The sequence below is a fragment of the Brachionichthys hirsutus genome, chromosome 21 (assembly GCF_040956055.1).
Source record: "Brachionichthys hirsutus isolate HB-005 chromosome 21, CSIRO-AGI_Bhir_v1, whole genome shotgun sequence".
Classification (NCBI taxonomy): Eukaryota; Metazoa; Chordata; class Actinopteri; order Lophiiformes; family Brachionichthyidae; genus Brachionichthys; species Brachionichthys hirsutus.
In genome coordinates this window covers 8,113,684-8,132,789 of record NC_090917.1, presented here as the reverse complement: position 1 = coordinate 8,132,789, position 19,106 = coordinate 8,113,684, and the positions used below count along the sequence as shown (strand labels likewise).

Genomic DNA, 19,106 nt, shown 5'->3' with positions numbered 1-19,106 from the left:
TACCAAATAATGGCGCAGCTGTTACGCATTCGGTTTTGCTTATGCATGCTTTACACACCATAAAATACAACGGGCGTTACGCAATCAGGCGCAACTCTCACAGAGAAACGCATAATCCGTCAAGTTCCCGTGAAATAACTGCGTAAGTAAGATACCGGAGAGCGTCGGTCTGAGTCAGAGGTTTGGTGTCTCACGCAGCCGTTCGATGTCAAAGTGTCCTTCAGTACGGAATGAGTTCCCACATTATAACGCGCACAGGAACAAAGTCTCCTGCTGATTCTACTCTGTCTTTGTGAGGCTGCAGAATGCTGAAGCTGCTTCCCTGCCGCTTCGCACATTCACTATGCCTTTACAAGAGTTCTTATGGGCTGATAAACCCATCTTCACACATCCCAATAGAATTGCTCTTCTTTATAATTAAACTGTGAGACATTCCCAGATAGTCGACATCTCCAGCCTGCAATCAGCACTGGACATATGCTTTCATTAATGGGTGCACTATTGCTTTTCTGTGCACTTTCCGCCGTAGCAATCTAACAAACCGACACACACACAGATGTTCCTGACCGTCTGTGGTAATAAATCATTTTAACCAAACATTCACAATGCTGCTCCGGAGCGTCCGTGATGTGTTTAATCACATGTGATAGAGGTGACCTATTAAAACGAGAGGTGGACACATGTCCCCGTGGAGCCAGCCGCTGTTACTGTAGGTGAGGAGTGAGTGATCCTGTCAGTGTCACAGATGTTTGTGCCCCAGATCAATTGAATAAACATTTGTCTTTAGCGACACGGTGACCTCGCCGTTCTCTCTCGCAGGCGTACCTTTCTGCATGTATGCATGCATGGGGAGGCACACTCCCAGGCACACGTACATGCTCATCTAACCAGAAGGGCCGGACCCATTACGTAGCACCGAGAAGGGGGGGGGTATGGTCTTCATCGAGTTAGAAAGTGATTCAAGAGCATGATGCACTTCCTGACTTCTTCTGCATGTCCGCGAAACGCTGAAGCACATTGCTCACCTTGGTTATGTTTTTGTAAAGTCATACAAACTTGTTGCATCGTCAACTTATTCAAAATCAAGCTACAACAAACCTCATGCCCTTGATGTTTGTTTCCGTGCCAATAAACATGACCAATAAAACAGCAGCAGCACTCGGAGAGTGCCAACGGCCATCAAGGCTGGGACACTCGGGAGGGTTTATGGAAGATTTAAAGATTTTTTATAGAATTGCTTTGAATAGTTCTTAAGTTATCAACCAAAATATGGAAACTGTCCTATCTCACAATGTTTGGGAATTCTAAAAGATTTTATTTGGTATGCTAGGGTCCATCTTTAGTGAAAATTTCATCCAAATCTGTCAACTACTTTTCACCCAATCCTGCTAAAAAAGGTACAAACAAACTGAAACATTCACACAACCTCCTCAGTGGAGCTCTTACATGATCCAAGTTCTCTTTGTAGGAGGACACCCTACGACGAATAACGTTTGGAAGGAAACTGTTTAGCTTAGAAGTGACTAGAAAAGCACTCAGGGAGCGCAGACCTCCGCCGAGCAGCTCATTCCCATCCGAATTGGATTTACACCGTCCACATTTAGAACTTGTTCTTGGTATCATTATACAGCAACTATGAAAAGTAAAAGTGAATCAGAGTTGATGCGTATTTGGAACTGATTTTTGAGGTTTTCAATGTTAAAATGAAATATTTGTACTGACTCCATTCTAGATCTGATCCAGATTAAATTCGCCAGTGAGATAGAGGTCCCCACCCTACACGACTGTGTCAAATTCCATAAACATTGGTCAATAATCAACCGCGATATTGAGAAACAAATGTTGACGCTCCAATGACTGGACCAGTGGTCGGTGCTGGTAGAAGACTGAGCAGGAGGACATGGGGAGGAGGGTGGGGCTTGAGAGGAGCAGGAAGCTCCAGCAGTGTCCTGTGAAACCACATTTAAATCTGGTGCAAGTGAATATTTACATTATTCCTGGAGAAGTTAAATAAAATGTTTCTGGACGAGCAATAAAAAAAAAATAATAAAAGGCTTTTCCGGGGATTTTACATTTGCCAATGTAATATTCTGTGCTTGACTTCCTGTCCTTTCACTCTGTTTCTTTCTTCCTACTGTAGATCTATATTTCTCTTTTAGAGCTACTCGACAGCTGAGATGTGTTGCTTTGGGTTCAAAGTTCCCCGCATCCCAATCTCCAGGAACCCGAACCCCAACGAAGTCTCTGACTCCCAGTCCCCCGGCAGATCTTAAAACGTACCACCCAAAGAACGTTCATGTTTCTTAGCTGGCTTGTGCTGAACACCTAACACACACCTTTACCCAACGCACTGCTGTTCTTACACACTTGGAGACATTTGATCCCCCCCCCCAAACCCCTCCCAGCCATCATGGCCTTGGATCAGTGGCCGTTTTTAACCACCCCCCCAAACATCTCAATCCCTGAGCCCTTCTTGTACGACAGCTACATCCAGGGCAATGAGTCTGAGCTGGACCTGAACAGCTCTGAGACCAGGGAGCCACACCAGGACAAAACCAGCTCAGTGGTCATCACCTTCATCTACTTCCTGGTGTGTGCCGTCGGGCTGTGTGGAAACACCTTGGTCATATATGTAATCCTGCGCTACGCCAAAATGAAGACAGTGACCAACATCTACATCCTCAACCTGGCGGTGGCGGATGTCCTCTGCATGATGAGCCTACCTTTCATTGCCTTGCAGCTGTCGCTGGTGCACTGGCCGTTTGGAGAGGTGTTCTGCAGGGTGATCATGAGTGTCGGTGGGTGGAGAGCAGATGTCTGATGGTGCAAGATAAATAATCCTGAAGTGATTATTTAGTCGTAATTTCGCTATTGAATTAATTATGCATTTATACTTTATTTGTATTTTTCCATAATATCAGATCAGAAACTTGATACCACTCTTTTAACTCTTAGATTTAAAGTCTTGAGATTGCTTCATTAACAGGACTGAAATCAAGGCTTTAATCCTGCCAGCTGTTCAAAGCTCACTATTTAACACATCAGCTCTAAGCATGATGGATGGATCTGAATATCCAATTATGCACATCGTTACTTACATATGCTCAACTTTCTTTCTCCATCCCTCAATTCTCTCTCCTCTATCCCCTCCCAGACTCTCTCAATCAGTTCACAAGCATCTTCTGCCTGATGGTGATGAGCATCGATCGATACTTAGCCGTGGTCCACCCTATTAAGTCCACACGGTGGCGAAAGCCCCGTCTGGCCAAGCTAATTAACCTGACAGTATGGGGCGTGTCTCTGTTAGTCATCCTGCCAACCATGATCTTCAGTGGCCTGAACAAGGTGCCGGTGTGTGGGATTCTTTGGCCAGAGCCCCAGGATGTCTATTCCAAGGCCTTCATTTTTTACACCTTCTTCATTGGATTCGTCCTGCCATTGGCGGTCATCTGTCTGTGCTACCTGCTCATTATAGTCAAGGTGAGAGTTTGCCTCAGCCAAGGCTCAATTCAGATGCAGGTAGAGTCAGTGAGTCACAGAGAGGATGGACGGATGGACAGGCGGATGGCTAGATAGGACATTATGAACATTGTGCCACTAACTGTGCTTTCCCTTTGCCAGGTTAAGTCATCTGGAATACGAGTGGGTTCGACCATGCGACGGCGCTCTGAGCGCAAGGTGACGCGGATGGTGTCCATCGTGGTGGCCGTGTTCGTCCTCTGTTGGCTGCCTTTCTACGTCTTCAACGTCACCTCCGTCACCGGTTCCATCATCCCAACATCCGCCGCAAAGAGTACCTTTGATTTCGTGGTGGTGCTCGGCTATGCCAACAGCTGCGCCAACCCCATCCTGTACGCCTTCCTGTCAGACAACTTCAAAAAGAGCTTTCAGAATGTTCTGTGCCTGAAAAAAGTCGCAGGGCTGGACGAGATGGAGCGAAGTGACAGCAGGGCAGACAGGAGCAGGATGGCTAATGATGCAGCAATCATCAACGCCAACTTGGAGACTCATAATACTGCCCTGCTCAACGGCGAGCTACAAACCAGCATCTAGTGGACGTCAGGTCCAGGGAGGTCAAGGAGGCAAAGCGGTGGCGCTGAGAGTACACTGTCAATGACCTTTGTTTCCTGTGGGGGCAGGAGGATGATGCAACTGATGCTGCCCATGGACGTCGACAAACGAACAAAGTCCAAGTGAAAAATAAACAAGAGAGTTTTTTGAGGTCAGGAAAAGCTCCCTGCCTCCAGCTGAAAACTCTAGATGCATGGGTTGATAGGCAGCTTCAGCTAGTTTGTACTGAAGCAGAGCAAAAATGCATCTTGATCGATGTCGGGGTGGATTGAGCAACACTCACGCCTCCTTGATAAAGGTTGAGTTTCGTTTTAGCTAAAAGGTGGTTTCTCAGAGTATGAAAATACTGCCAAAGACCTGGCCAAATATACACCGAGTTCTGTCTTACAGCGTCCAGACAGCAAGAAAATGGCCCAGTCCTGTTCCTCGGGACATTTTGGCTTCTGGGGAAGGATGCTCTTTTACCTCTGTGGCATCATGGGAGGAGGGGCACCAATTATCCATAATCTCTAAATTTATCATCTTGAATTAATTGGTCAAGTGGAGACACGGGAAACCATCGGCTCCAATCATGTCTGGTTTTAAAACAGCTGTACAGTAATACCTTGATATACGAGTATAATCCGTTCCTGGACTGAGCTCGTAACTCAAATCGCTCGTATGTCAAATCAATTTTTCCCATATAAAATAACAATTTAATCCTTTCCTGCCGTCTAAAAACACCCAAAACAATGCGAATAACAATGGAAAAAACGATGTTAGTTGAGATACACACATATATACAGTATTACTTTAATATAAAATACTGTAAATGTACCTTACACTTACATAAACCTAGAGATTATAGTTCTGCCTCTGGAAGGCTTTGTGTGCTTGATAGCATCCTTCTGTTTGAGGATTGTACATATCGTCGATGTACTCCGCTCGTACTGGCGTGTCCCATCATTTACGGACACCACGGTCACGTTTACCGATTATTTCATGCTTCATCTCCATCGTCGTCGTGCCTTTTTTCTCGTCACTGCCATCCTTACCACTCGCTTTCTTTGGATCCATCACTTCTTATAGAGAATATTCACGAACACGCGAGTGAAGCGCGCTTGGAGCGCTCGGCCATCTTGCGTCAGCTTCTGGCTCGTATCTCGGAGCGCTCGTGTGTCAAAGCGCTCGTAACGTCGAGGTATTACTGTATATACATGTATTTCCATCAACCTCTGGAAGAAAGCTCGGCACATGGACTCCTCTGTCTCCCACCCACAATCGCTGGACTCATTTTTGAGGCAGTCCTTTCTGTGAAACTCTGTATAATTGTGCTGCATCAAGGACGATTCACAAGGTAACTTTCTGAAATGCATCTTATGTACTTTATAACTCACTGCATCCTGGCTTTGACAGCTCCCCGTGACAGCAGCGGCATTGTGACCAACCCATTCCTGCTTGTAAATTGATGTATTTTGACAGTGTGCAATTTAATGGTCACATTTGGTTCAGCCTGCATGCGTTTGCAAAAATGCCTACATGACACAGAAGGCAGGAATATTCTAGCTAAAGACAGAGGGTGACGGGGAGATGAGGAGTTCCAGGGAGGAGGTGGCAGAACAGAATGCTGCTTGTTAATGTATTGTGCCTGCTGAGAACACGACACGTGATGGCATAGCGTAAGATACATTATTATTCATTTTATAAAGGAAATCCAATTATTTTATGTTGTATTTTCACAAAGTTTAATATATGATATGGATTTTTGAAAGAATGTTCAAGCAGCAGATTCCAAGAGATTTTAAATCTTGGTCAAGAATTGGGTTAGGGTCGCTTTTAGATGCTCACACCTAATTCATGAGACAGACCTCCTGTACAAACGCATCACATTGTCAGGGTTCACTTTACTTTGGAGCAGTCTTTGATTTTGCGTGAATGGCCGATTCTCTCACTCTCATCTGAACTTTATCTGCTGCAGTTGAAGTCACTTTTGAAGTCGACAACAAAAATGGCACTCCGGACCCTTCCATCAAATCCCTTCACCTCATCATTATATTAATACAAGTGTCACCATATCCGGTACGCCACTCTGGTCTGGAAACTTGAACGCAAGCGGGTAGGTTAGGACCCAACGGATGGTAAACTGGGAATGGAAAAGTCAAAGCTATGGGAAATTGGAGGAGACCTTTGGTGGTCTTGAAGTGGAAATCAGGCATCCTGCCCCAGGTGACAGGTCTAAGGGTCAAAGACGAAGTGATCCCCTCTGGAAGGTAGTTAGGTTACCGGTAGTTTCCCTAATGATAGCTGTGATTCAGATTGATCTCATGAAGCAAGTGATGACAGGTGACAAATGCGCAGAGTAGCACCTGGAGCAGGCAGAAATTAAACCTATTCATGTTTAACTGGAGCAGGACATGCTTTAAGATGATAATATTTATACAATTACAAATAAACACAGTTGAAAACTGCCTTCCTGGCAGAGGTAAAAATGTGTGCTGGTTGAACACATTGCTGTCATTTTTTCCAATATGTTGTACATTGAACAGCTAAATAGCTAAATCAATAGGCCTCCAGCTTGCTGCGATAACTGGGCGGGCATCCTTCATGTTGACCCCCCCACTAAACCCCCACACTAAACAATAACCTGAATTTGGACATCTTATCGCTCCATTCATGCTGACTGAATGCACCTGTGTTCAGGATAGACACCTATTTCCGGTCTGGCTATCAGGCTGTTTGTGCACCGGGACTTTTCTTACAGGCCTCCATCATGGAGCCTCACCTGGTTGCTGGGAGACGGGTCAAACAGCTGCAAACCCAGTGGAGGAATAAGGTCACTCACTACATGTTGCAGAAGCCTGCATGGGAGATGGTGATGATGATGTCTCCTGGCTGTGAGTAGAGCACCTTGTAATTTCTCATTACCTCAGTGTAGCACCTGGAGCAGGGCCAGTCGAGTACCTGGAGCAGGGTCAGTCTACTACCTGGAGCAGGGCCAGTCTAGTACCTGGAGCAGGGTCAGTCTAGTACCTGGAGCAGGGTCAGTCCCACCTTTCTTTATTAAGGTCAAAATGACATTCTAATTCTGGCAGGTACAGTTTCATAAGATCACCATGAAGCATACAAATAAAATACACTTTGATCGTGTTGCTCATAGGCTCTTGGCACCATTTTCAGACTACCAGGCATCATAATTACTAATTGCATGTGTAATAATGTGACAATGATCAAACGTGTCAGCGATTGCCACTGCAGACGCTTGGTAGTTTGGCGTGTAATTGTGATGTCTAAACGTAGCACTATAATGACAGCTGAGGCAGTGTGGTAGCTGCCATCTTCATCATTTTGTGGAATCAAGACATGAAAATGTGTAAAAAAGCAGGTCAAGTTCTTCAAATCTGGGTCGACATTGGACGAGGCATGTTCCTGCTCGTGTATAGTGCAACAATGAGAGGCTGAACGAGTGAAACCTTCGCCTGCTCATCTTCAGACTTGATTTGTGAAGGGCTAGAAGGTGTTATCCTGAGGATGCACCGTTTTTACATTACAGTTTTACCTCTATGTGTTTGTGGTATCCTCTGCTTTCTCTTGTGGGGGGGGGGGGGTGTCTAGGTCATAGTTCATGTCTGTATTTATTTAGGTATAATCAGCATCAAATATAATCGGACAAATACACCATATTTCCTGTGGGTTTCCAACATCAGCGATTACGATCCTGAGGAAGCCTAATTTATCCTGTTCTTATTGATCATCTGTGAAGGCCTTCGATCATGGAGTGATCAATGTGCACCTTAAAACATTTCACACTAAGTTGACAGTAACCCACTGTTAGCGGGCTTGTCTACACAATATTTTAGAATTGCACAATAATATCGTGCATTAATATAAAGTTCATTGCTGTAACCTGTAAATTTACAACACAAGTTTTGCAGTTTTGATAGCGGCGTTTCCTCACAGCAAGAAGGTCGCAGGTTCAAATCCGGCTTGGGGCCTTTCTGTGAGGAGTTTGCATGTTCTCTCCGGGCTCTCCGGTTTCCTCCCACTACCAAAAACATGCAAATTAGGTCCATGTCTTTATTGCAAATGAGAATTTGTTCTAAATTAACTTACCTGGTTAAATAAAGGCTAAACTAAGATTAAATAGCGACCCTGTAAACCAGCTTTTAGCAACTCACAGCCATGCAACAGAATGAATCATTAATTAATAACAAATAATTAATGGAAACACTAAATGATAGAAGAATGATTGACACAGGAGACGGCCTTCACCTTAGTAACATTTTGAAGCTTTGTGTGAGCTGCCTTATCGTTCCAGCTCTGGACGTCTGCAGGCAGGTTGTAGCGAGACCCTTATTTTTCGAGTTATTACTCTTCCCAAGCTGATGATGTTTCTGCTGTTTACCGTTAAGTTTACAGTACATTCTGTAAATAATAATATTCTTCTAAAGTGCTGTAACCACACATTACATTGCAGTTTACAGCACACGACTGCATGGCATTATTTACATCATTTTACACTAAAATATCGGAACATGTTGCGCCGAAAAGCCAAACAACCAACGGCCTACTATGACATCTTGGAGACCTTTTGTGTTTCGTTTTTAGTACTATTTCTCCAGCTTGCATCGCTTACGTTTGTGTGATATGATGCTTATTTGTAACTCTCTGTCGTTGCATAGAATATAATGTGATCCTAGATTGTAACGTGCAGGTCAATGTCCTCGTCTCTGAAATTAAAATATTGCTCACTTTCTGCAGCCATGGTGAAAGCCGTGCATTTCTTTGTCACTGTCACTTTGTCCTTTCTGTAAATACAAGTTGAGTCTTTCTACTTTTGCATTTCTTCCTTGAATGCTTTCGTTGGAGAAACGCCAAGTTTTTCCTCGAGCTCTGAACGCATCATGCATAATTCAAGATATTATATACAGATGGTACTCAGTGTGGATTCCAGCATTACGCAAGATTTTTTTTTTTTTTTAAGGAACTCCCAAACACAGAAGAGCGCAATATCATCATTTATTCTGTCATAATGCAGCTTAAGGGACAAAGACAGGAGACCACACATGAGTTAATATTTCCAAAGTCAAATTATGCTAAGAATATAAATTAAACACAGCAGTCAACCCAAATACCAGGTTTGCCTTTTGCCAGATGGACATGTTCGCATGACTTGGCACAATATACACGAAATACATCAGGTTTTTTTTTTACTCTGTGCTGAATGGCTTTAAAATAAATATAGTTCCTTTTTACTTTTTCAGAGCCACATATTTTTTGTAATCAGTAGACTATATATTTTTTTACTTTGCGGGCACTCCGCATGTCTTCATTTCGTCAGTACTGCTGGGCTGATTTGTTTTTTTTGTTGGTTATAGTGAATAGTGATTAAATACTGTGCTAATGTTTTGCTGCTTCTCAACTCAGCATGACTCTTGCACTGCCATGAGGAATCTAATTTTGTTGCTGCTTTAATTATGATCTTGCTGTCTTCTGTCTGTAAATTTTAGTCCACACCTCAATGATAATGATAAAAAATAAAAAACTTGCTAAAGGGTTGCAGCCGGGGAGCATTTTCCTTAATGAGATATAAAGTTAGAGCCAAAAATGACGAACGCTGGGAGAGGAACTGCCCACTAGGGAATTTGTGAAAACAAGAGTACATTCAATGGCCTTTTCATTTGTTTGCACTTGCATCTACTGTGTGATGCTTCGGGACTGGCAGTTGGCACGCCAGTGTCACTACAACGACAATTTGATAGGCATTTGTACATCTTTGTTCATTGACATCAAATTACAAGGCTAACGCTTCACGCAGGTTTCAAATAATGGAACTGGATGGTGCAGCTTTGCCTCAGTAGTGCATCACTAAATGTTCCTTTTGTGCCACAATAAGAGAGTAGGAGAAGAGATGAGATGAGAGAACTAGAGAGGATGTGACATAATACGATGCAATAAAATATTACGATACTTGCTCAACTCAACTCAGCTTTATTTAGAAATTACTTTAAACAAGCAAAAGTGCTGTACACAAATCAACATAGGCAATAAATCTAAAAACACGAGGGAAACAATAAAATAATATTAGAAAAGCCATTGAACAGACAATAGAAAAAACCCTATTTAAAACAAATAAAACAGGACCAAGTCTCATCCTTTTGTCGCCATCCAGCCTGTGACTTTGTTTGAGACTGTTAAAGTCTCACTCATCAAGAGTGGATCCACAGATCCGCCGTGCAAATGGCAGGAACCGGTTATAAAGTGTTCATGGGCCCGATACAGAGTTATAAAGTGTTCATGGGTCTTGTCAGAGGGGAAGAAGCTGTTCTTGTGGTGGGAGGTTCTGGTCTGGATGGACCGTAGCCTCCCGCCTGAGGGGAGCGGGTCAAACAGTCCGTTTCCAGGGTGAGAAGGGTCGGCTGTGATCCGACCTGCATGCCTCCGGGTCCTGGAGGGATGGCAGGTTACAGCCGATCACCTTCTCCGCAGCAGGCACCAAACGCAACCAAGTGGTTTTTCAAAAATTGGAGGATGTCTCCATCTACTGATCTGAAGCAGACATTGGTTTTCAGTTTGGCTTCCTTTTTTCCTTTTCTGATTGACTAGGCATCTGCAGTGAAATCATTCCGGTACGTTTCCCAGAAAGGTTGACTGGTCCGAGGTGTGATTGAGGTTAAAAATAATTTCATTATTCCAATATACAAACAGGCAAAAGCTTTTCTTCAGAAAAGCTAGAAAAGCACCCAGAGAGTACAGACCTCCACCAAGCAGCTCATTCCCCTTGTAATTGGATTTACATCTGGATCATCATCAAAATATTATAATTGGTTCTTGGTGTCTTTATACACCAACCATGAAAAGTAAAAGTGAATCGGAGTTGATGTGTATTTTTAACTGATTTTTGATTCCAGAAATAGGTTTTCAATGTTAAAATTAAATCTCTTTTTCCTGACCTCATTCTGGATCAGATTCAGAAGACATTTTGCATGATAGATCATATCATATCAAATATATAATGCAAAGAAATAATGAAAATACATAGAAAGAAGATGGGTTGGTTATAATAGTCACTCGTTCCTTCATTTCCTTTAAATAATACATTCATTCATATTGTGAAAATATGTTATTTATACTTGCATTTTCATATCCGTTTTCATTGGCCTGTCTTTTTCTAGAATATTTTTGGACATGTTATATTAAGTGTAAAATGTGATGATGCTGACTCAGGCATTAAGCTAATTTACTGTACATATATCTATTATTATATCTATATATCCTGGACCAGTTATATATATTAAAGTAGAGAACAGTTCAAGTAAAGACATGACCCATCATTACCGACTAACTGTTTAACCATTGGCACAGCCTATAGTCACTAATTTATTTCAGCATTCGTGAATATTTCTGCAAATCACAGATACGTATTTTAACATCAACTTTTCTTGAACAACACATCAATAGCATCTTCCAGCCGTGATTCATTGACATTTTCAATGATAGAGACTGACAAATATACCATTCTATACCCCTGTAATGCACCCATCCATTAGCTGGAACCTTTCCTCTGTAAAGAAGAACCAAATGAGTCAGTTATGAAACAGAACTAACACCTTTTAACGATTTGTCACAGCAGAATTTCCGGAATTTACAAACAGCTGTGCAGCAAAACCTCTGTGACAAAACCAATGCATCTTTCAGAACCTAAATCCTTTCATCAGAACAGCCCTCATTCTCAGTTTCCTGCCAGTTTGATGTGATCTGGTATTATTTAAGTATCTTATCAAACTTACTGTGCCATTTTTTAATGTTCCCGCAAAAATAAAGTTATAATGATGAGTACTAACTGAAGTACTTTAATGAGTTTATGCACCAAAATACATATCTGAAAGTCTCTGTTTCGTGTGTTTAATATACTCAGCTGCTTGTGGCCAGTTCAGAAATACTTAATTGCTTTCTCTTTGACTCTAAAACCAGTGCACGTCAAAACAGTCATCAACGTGGAAGGAAATCTAGAGAAATGTTGGATGAAAACTGCCACATAAAAATGACTTTTATTCAGGCATGTATTTAGGTAGTTATTCCGTTTGCATGTACAGTATGTGTCGGTTCTCAGTCATCCAGGTTGAGGTAAATAAAGAAGAGCCAAAAAACAATCAACTGGACTTGTTTGAACTCGGTTGAAGACGTTCCGCGCCTCATCTAAGAGTTCCAAAAGACGAATTTTTCCTCGACTTTCATTTACTTCATCGGAATATTTACTTTTCATTTTTATAAATATATTTTTCACTTCATGTTTACTACGACACATAAAACGTTTGGTGTGTGTGTGTGCTAATAAAGGGTGATAGGTGTGTGGGTTTTTTTCTTTTTTGGGGGGGAGGGTCTTTCCTACATTTAGGGGAAGTCCCTCATCTAAAATCAGCCTCCATGCTGATATAGTCTCATCTCATTTCTTTCTCATCACCAAACTGAGGGCTCTCCATCACGTCTGCATCTCGCCAGGTGAGCGATCCGCTAAAATCATTTACAACTCAAAAAAGGGAATTAATTGAGTTCATGCAGGAATCAAATCGGCAGGTTCTGATCGTGAGTTTCTTGCGACTCTGTCATTACCAGACAGAATTTTGCTTTGCTGCTCAGTTCCCAGTTCTGTTTGCACTTTCATTTGCACACTATCCAGGTAATTCCAAAGATGATAATGAAAAATACTGAATAGTAACTGAAGCAACGATTTAAAAAAAAGGACCAATGAAACAGAGTTATGCTGAAAAAAGTCGATCAGATTCTGTGTGAGAGCCGAGGAGGGCGGAGGAGGTTCAGATACCGTCTCTCTGTCACAGTCGGGTGACTCGGTGTTCAACGGAGCAAAGAGGACTGCGTTTCAGAACAAAGGATGAACATTTCCGCACGTCAGCAGCAGCTGGTCCGGCAGGGGCTGACGACTCTGCGGATGGACCCGTGATTTTCAGATTTTCTGATCTCGTGTGTTTCACAAGGTTTGTCGAAAAATAGTTGGAAGCCAAAGGAAAGGCCTAAACTTTGCTTTTACGAGCTGGCGAACGTTTTTCACGGAGTGAAACGCCTCTTGAAAGCTCCAGTACGCCAAACATTTTTACTTTTGTTGCTGCATATCCAGATTTGTACCGTACCGGCCGACGTCAAAAACATTTTTGGCCGAAATGGGGGCCGTGTTCGTTCTTAATAAAGCCTCTTATAATATGCTATAGTCAGCGTCTACTTAAACCTGCATCATTTTCCATATAGCTGTAATATCGCTACCCCCGTCACACCGAGGTGCCCTCTGCTGGTTGAAGGACTGCAGGTTTTTTTATTATATATATAATTTGCTCCTCCTCTACATTCATTGTTCTTTGCTTCCCTGCTGTTGCTTGTGTTTGTCAGTGCCGATGGATGCTGGGTGCCCCTCGGGTCGGTACTGGGATGATTTAATCAAAACATGCATGTCCTGTCACATGGAATGCCAGCGACCCTGTTGCACCAGTTACTGCGGTGAGTACACACACACACACACACACACACACACACACACACACACACACACACAAGTCAAGCCACTCAGTCTATTGCTGACCACAGTACAGCGTTCACCTCACGGCTACTGCGCCTCAAATCAAGGCACCAGATCCTGAACCGCCGATCGTGTGGCGACCATCTGACCTTGGGCCTAATTTATATCTGGAGATAGACAGAGATTGTTGAATTAAGAGCTTACATCAGGGGTCCCCAAACTTTTTCCTGTGAGGCCCACATCACTTTTCCCTTCTCTGATGGAGGGCCGGGGTCAGTTTGTACAGGAAAAGTGTGATGATGGCAGGGGTGCCTAAACATTTAGGGGCCGAATGCGGAGGCGGGCTGTAGTTTAGGGTTCATCTCACCATCACAACTACACACAGTGACATGAATCGAGTGTCACACACGCAATGCCTCTCACACCCAAACTCAGTCTCTCTCCAGCATTATCACGAAGTGCAGAGGCGAAGAACAACTGGATCAATCAGCTGATCCAATACAGCTGCAGAGGACCAAACAACAAACCTCAAATTATTGTAAAAAACCCGAATGCTGCACGCCTTGGTTTCGAACCCAGGATCTTCTAGCAGGGAGTCAAGTGCACTACCCACTACACCACCTAGATGTTACCCCATCAAACATTATAATCATCCGGTTACAATTAGGATACATAGACAGTAGCATTGTTGACTTTAGACCAGAGGCACTGGTTTTTAATCCAGTACGACGTCACCTGGTCTGAGACACGCCCACTCCACATAACACAAAAGGAAAAAGCACAACATAACAACACAACAACACAGCAACACCGTACAACACAACAACACGCTGTGGTCTGAGATATCAACTTATTATTTGACAGGTACGACTTTAGTAATACCTCAAGCTTCCTCACCTATACGGTGGCGTGGTTGGTAGGGTTACCGACTCACGGCCGGAGGAACTGGGTTCGCATCCAGCTGTGGGAGTGGGGGTGGAGTAGGGGTGGCAGGGTAGGCCCAGGGCCTTACCTGGGTGGAGTGAACTGGACCACTGGTCCACTCCACTCCGCTCAGGTGTGCCCTGGACCTACCCTGTTGCCCCTGCTCCATCTCATCTCAGTGGGATTCGATACCAGGGCCATTTTGCCCCCCTCAACAATGCTGCCAACCATGCCACCGTGGAGGTGAGGAAACCTGCCCTGTTATTACAAAGTAATTACTATGTAATAAGTTGATATTACAGAACATTGGAACATTAACTTTCTGGCCGTATGTGACCATCATTAAAAATAAAAGGGAGGCTACTCATGTTGCATGGAAAGGAAAATAAGTACATTTTATTTTGGGTCTCTGGTATTGTTCAGGGGGCCAGGCCAAATGTGGAAATGGGCCGGATCCGGCCCGCGGGCCATAGTTTGGGGACCCCTGGCTTACATACTGTATGTAAAAATTGATTCATTGATAAAACTACATCCGGCTTCTAAGTTTCATGAAAATAAATTCCTGTCATCTAACTGATTGCTCTCACGCACCACGTTAGAGTCTGCGAACTGTAAGGCGCTGCCCGGCCACTACTATGATGGGCTGTTGAAGACATGTCTGAGGTGTTCCGAGGTCTGTGGCAGCCACCCAGCGGAATGTTCCCAGCACTGCCAGAGTGAGTCCTGACCCACTGCGGGCCTGAAACAATCAGCCACTTGCTTTCTATTCTTTCTGCCACTTCTGTTTCCTGCACAGATGTTGTCAGAGTAGGATTACAACAACAGCAGCTTCTTAGGATGCTCAGCTCAAAGAAAAGAAGATCTCCGAACTAAAAACAAAGAACCCTAATGGGGTAATATTTATACATGACGACGAGCACGTCGACATTCTAGTCCAGTCCACTGAGGTGGCCGAGATATTCTTAATGTTGCAGTGCCTCAAAGCTTTATTGCATGACTATGTGCTGGTGTCCTCAATGGGGGGTGGAACCATGAATTAAATTGAATTCCTGGTCATGTACGCAGCCACATTCCCCGGTTGCACTATATTGTCTTGCTGCAAACCTTGTTTTCCAAGGTGTGTTCTGAAGGAGCTGCGTTTGTACATATACTGTATTTTCACCAAGGAGATAAAGTCTGCTTGGTGATGATGATGGTGATGATTAATATATTTATTAAATAGAATGTTAGAGCAGTACAATTACAGTCAAACAGTAGCATGTATTACAGTACAAGTACAGTGAAACATCCTGTCTAAGAGGAGCATTTCAAAAAAGCCCTTGCAGTCTTGTTTCCGTTGAAAGTCCTTCGTACATAAATCATCGACATTTAACAATACCAATAAAAATAAATTACTCGACAGATGCAAAATAACAATAAATAAAAAGACGCATAATATGTGCAACGTAGGTGGACAAAAAAGGGGGTGGGGGGAGGGGTTGATCCGGAGAGAGTCATGATGACTATCTCCGTTTCTGCCCCCCTAAAAGGTGTATTTTTAGGGCCGTTTTGAAGGAGGCCAAAGAGGTGCATGTTTCGAGGGCAGGAGTCAAACAGTTCCACCCTTGGGGGGCAGTATTGTATAAGGAGGATTTACCCATGTGTGTCTTATAGGAGGGTGTGATCGGGTTGTTTGTGCTCCCTCTAGTGTTGTGGCTGTGGGTGTCAGAGCAAAAGAAAGTCTTTCCTCCTCTCCCAAGGTCTGCCTCCATCTGGTGACGCTAAAACCCATCCGGTCGCCGCTACCCCACATGTGCCGCCTACCAAAGTGCCGACAAGCCTGGACGACTCCGCTGTTCTGCAGCACCACCTTCTGGCCCTGTGCGTGGTGCTGCTGTTTTCTAGCTTGTCTCTAGCCTTGGTTGTCTTTCTGCGAGGGCACAGGGCCAAAACCTCCAATCTAAGACCCAAGGAGGCGAATCACAATCAGGAGCGTGTGGTCCTGCGTGGCCATGAGGTCACCCAGCCAGGAGGCCAGTCAGGACAGATGTCCTATGGTTAGTGCAGTATGGATACAAATGGAAAATGGTGCTGTTTTTAGGATGAATGATCGATTACTCAAGTATTAATTTACAGTCAAGCCCCGTTTTGGAGCTTAATGAATGATCGCCTTCCTGTTTTTAGCTTGCAGTTGAAAGTTGGTGTCATTTGTTTGTCCATCAGATTTTGGGACAAAGTCAAGCTGTCCAAGTGACTGTGGGCCATCCAGCGACTCCAGCCCGACTGAGACCTGTGCGTGCGTCAACTGTTTCCCTGAGCCGAAAGCTCCAGCCCAGGAAAACGACAAGCCTCCAAAAGCCTCGCTCTCATTTTACCCGCAGGTCGTCCTCCATAAAGCCCAAAACCTCAGACCAATGTGGACTGAGGGTAACGTACACACCTCTGGACGGGAGGCGCAGCAAGAGGCTGGAGCGGGATGAGGATGGTTTGTCTTGGGATGGGGGGAGGGGTGGTTGCCAGTTGGACCAGTCAGACTGCAGACACTGAAGGCTTTTAAATCTCCTTAAAGCCACGTTCATCGACCCATACCAACCTCTCTACCCCCGGGGAAGCATCGGCAAGAATTAGGATTTGAAGTGACCCATTCATAATTTACATTTCATGGTTCTCCCATGGCAACCATGAAACGCTCGAATCGTTTACTCCCTGAAGAAGATATTCTGATGAAGTTTGTTCCACGAAAGCATTTTGAAAGATCCTTTCTTCAATAAGATGTTCTGTCTTCACCTGGCCTCTGTCAAAGAAAAATAATACTATTTATCATCATTAAATTAGAAAATGCTAATTAACAATTAATGAACCCGTCTGGCACAAACACTTTAATTGAGATCATATTGGTAAAGTAATCAGTGGGGACTAATTTGACTGGTTTTCTGGAATACTTATCAAAAACAGAGATTTCCCTAATCTTTCCCAAAGCGGTTATTTTTCCCATAACTATCCCCAGATTGGAATCTGGAATCAAATGATTTCTGGTGTTAGAATCAGGCTCTACCATCAATATTGATATTTATAATATTAGCAATATAACTCAAAAAGTTTCAAACGAATCTTGATGACATTTTCAGGAAATGTTGGGAATGTGCAGGAACCGATGATTGATGCTGATCCAGAAGAGATCCTGGATTCTATAGATCACTTTGAATGTTTCTTTAACATTGGAGTCAATGGAGCTTCAAGATGTGTTCCTCAATATCTCGGTTGATTACTGACCGATGTTTATGGAATGTAACCCAGTCTTTAGGGTGGGGGTCCCTACCTCATCACCGAAAGTCATCTGGATTGGATCCAGAATGAGATCAGGAAAAATATATTTAATTTTAACATTGAAAACCCCATTTAAGGATAAAAAAAAAAGCAGTTAAAAATACACATCCGGCTCCTTAGCTTTAAGATATTGTATTTCAGCTGCCTTGGACTTTGCCCAAAGAGTGCGTCGCTCTTCCAATATAGTTTATTTGATTAATGTCTTAATCGAAGTCCCGTTTTCAGAACATCACATTTCTTGATGCAAAGTGGCACAAAACACGTCTCAGACTTTGTCCAGATTTTGCTGTGATTTTTCCTCTTTTGCAAAACACGTTTGTACATTCTGTAGAAAAATAAAACTTTACGCAGTTATAAGACAGAAATTTGGCAGGAAATCCGTCTTTTAATAACTTTAGCAGAACTGCACACCCGAAATGTAAAACAGAGCACCGAGTGGTCAGGTAGTCTGCACTGATGGCAACTCGAACCCAAGGCTTCAGAACCAGAACCAGAACCCATCTCCTCCACCGCGCTCAGAGGACGCGCATGTGCTGTTGATGATATAATCGATAATTCCTCACAGACACAGCAGTGAAATGATCCGCGTTGGGATTAAGCACGCAGCCTTTTGAGTCTAAGAAACTCAATGAATGCTTCTCCGTGTGTGTGTGTGTGCGTGTGTGTGTTGGACGCAGACTGCAGCCCCGCTTTCCTGTGGGTAATCTGATTATATCCAAGCAGGTGTATGAATGCGTCTCATTTAAGGCACCAAAACCCACGTTCAAATGATGAGGTAGAGCTTTTCTCAGGTCACCAGGTTAATGTTCATCCAGTAAAGGCGCACGTTTCCATGTCGAGCTTTGACACGTGTTTATCTGTTGGCACCGGGTCCATCTTTGCGCTCAGAGGTCTGATCTCATTCATCATGACCGCTAAATCAGTTTACTTCTAAAGTCTAAACAGTTTCCCGGAGAGACCGAACTCCAGAGCAGAGAGATCTACATTTAATTAAGAATTAAACTTATAATGAAGCAAATCAGAGGAAATAAAACATAAATCTCACTCATTTACCAAAGGCTATAAATAACGGGTCTGCTAAAGTCTTTACAGATATAGAATTTTCTTTATTATCTTTCCATCACCGTGTCCAGTTCTCGCAGCAGTTGCGTGTGCGTGTGTGTGTGTGGAATGACTGACTGGGTCCGTTTCTTCTGATGCCGACCCTGCAGCTGCATGATCCGGCAATATAGAATAACTAAACTATGAGGTTTCACCATTTGTCTCTTACACACAAACTGCACACACACACACATTTATA

At 43.4% G+C, this 19,106-nt stretch overlaps 2 protein-coding genes across 2 annotated transcripts; both read left to right on the top strand.

The window, feature by feature from the left end:
* Positions 1-2,410: 2,410 nt before the first annotated feature.
* Positions 2,411-4,053, top strand: sstr2a (somatostatin receptor 2a). The gene is made up of 3 exons (XM_068754203.1): positions 2,411-2,798; positions 3,155-3,480; positions 3,622-4,053. Exons 1-3 carry the CDS (start codon positions 2,411-2,413, stop codon positions 4,051-4,053), a joined length of 1,146 nt encoding a protein of 381 aa, XP_068610304.1.
* A 9,401-nt stretch (positions 4,054-13,454) lies between these two features.
* On the top strand, positions 13,455-17,130 carry LOC137910464 (tumor necrosis factor receptor superfamily member 13B). The gene is given in 4 exon segments (XM_068754900.1): positions 13,455-13,557; positions 15,100-15,216; positions 16,240-16,536; positions 16,703-17,130. Coding segments are annotated over 4 exon segments (945 nt in total).
* Positions 17,131-19,106: the final 1,976 nt, after the last annotated feature.

Coding starts and splice junctions, on each gene's coding strand:
- sstr2a (XM_068754203.1), top strand. CDS start 2,411: ATGGCCTTGGATCAGTGGCCGTTTTTAACCACCCCCCCAAACATCTCA. Junction 2,799..3,154: donor CAGGGTGATCATGAGTGTCG/GTGGGTGGAGAG, acceptor ATCCCCTCCCAG/ACTCTCTCAATCAGTTCACA. Junction 3,481..3,621: donor ACCTGCTCATTATAGTCAAG/GTGAGAGTTTGC, acceptor TCCCTTTGCCAG/GTTAAGTCATCTGGAATACG.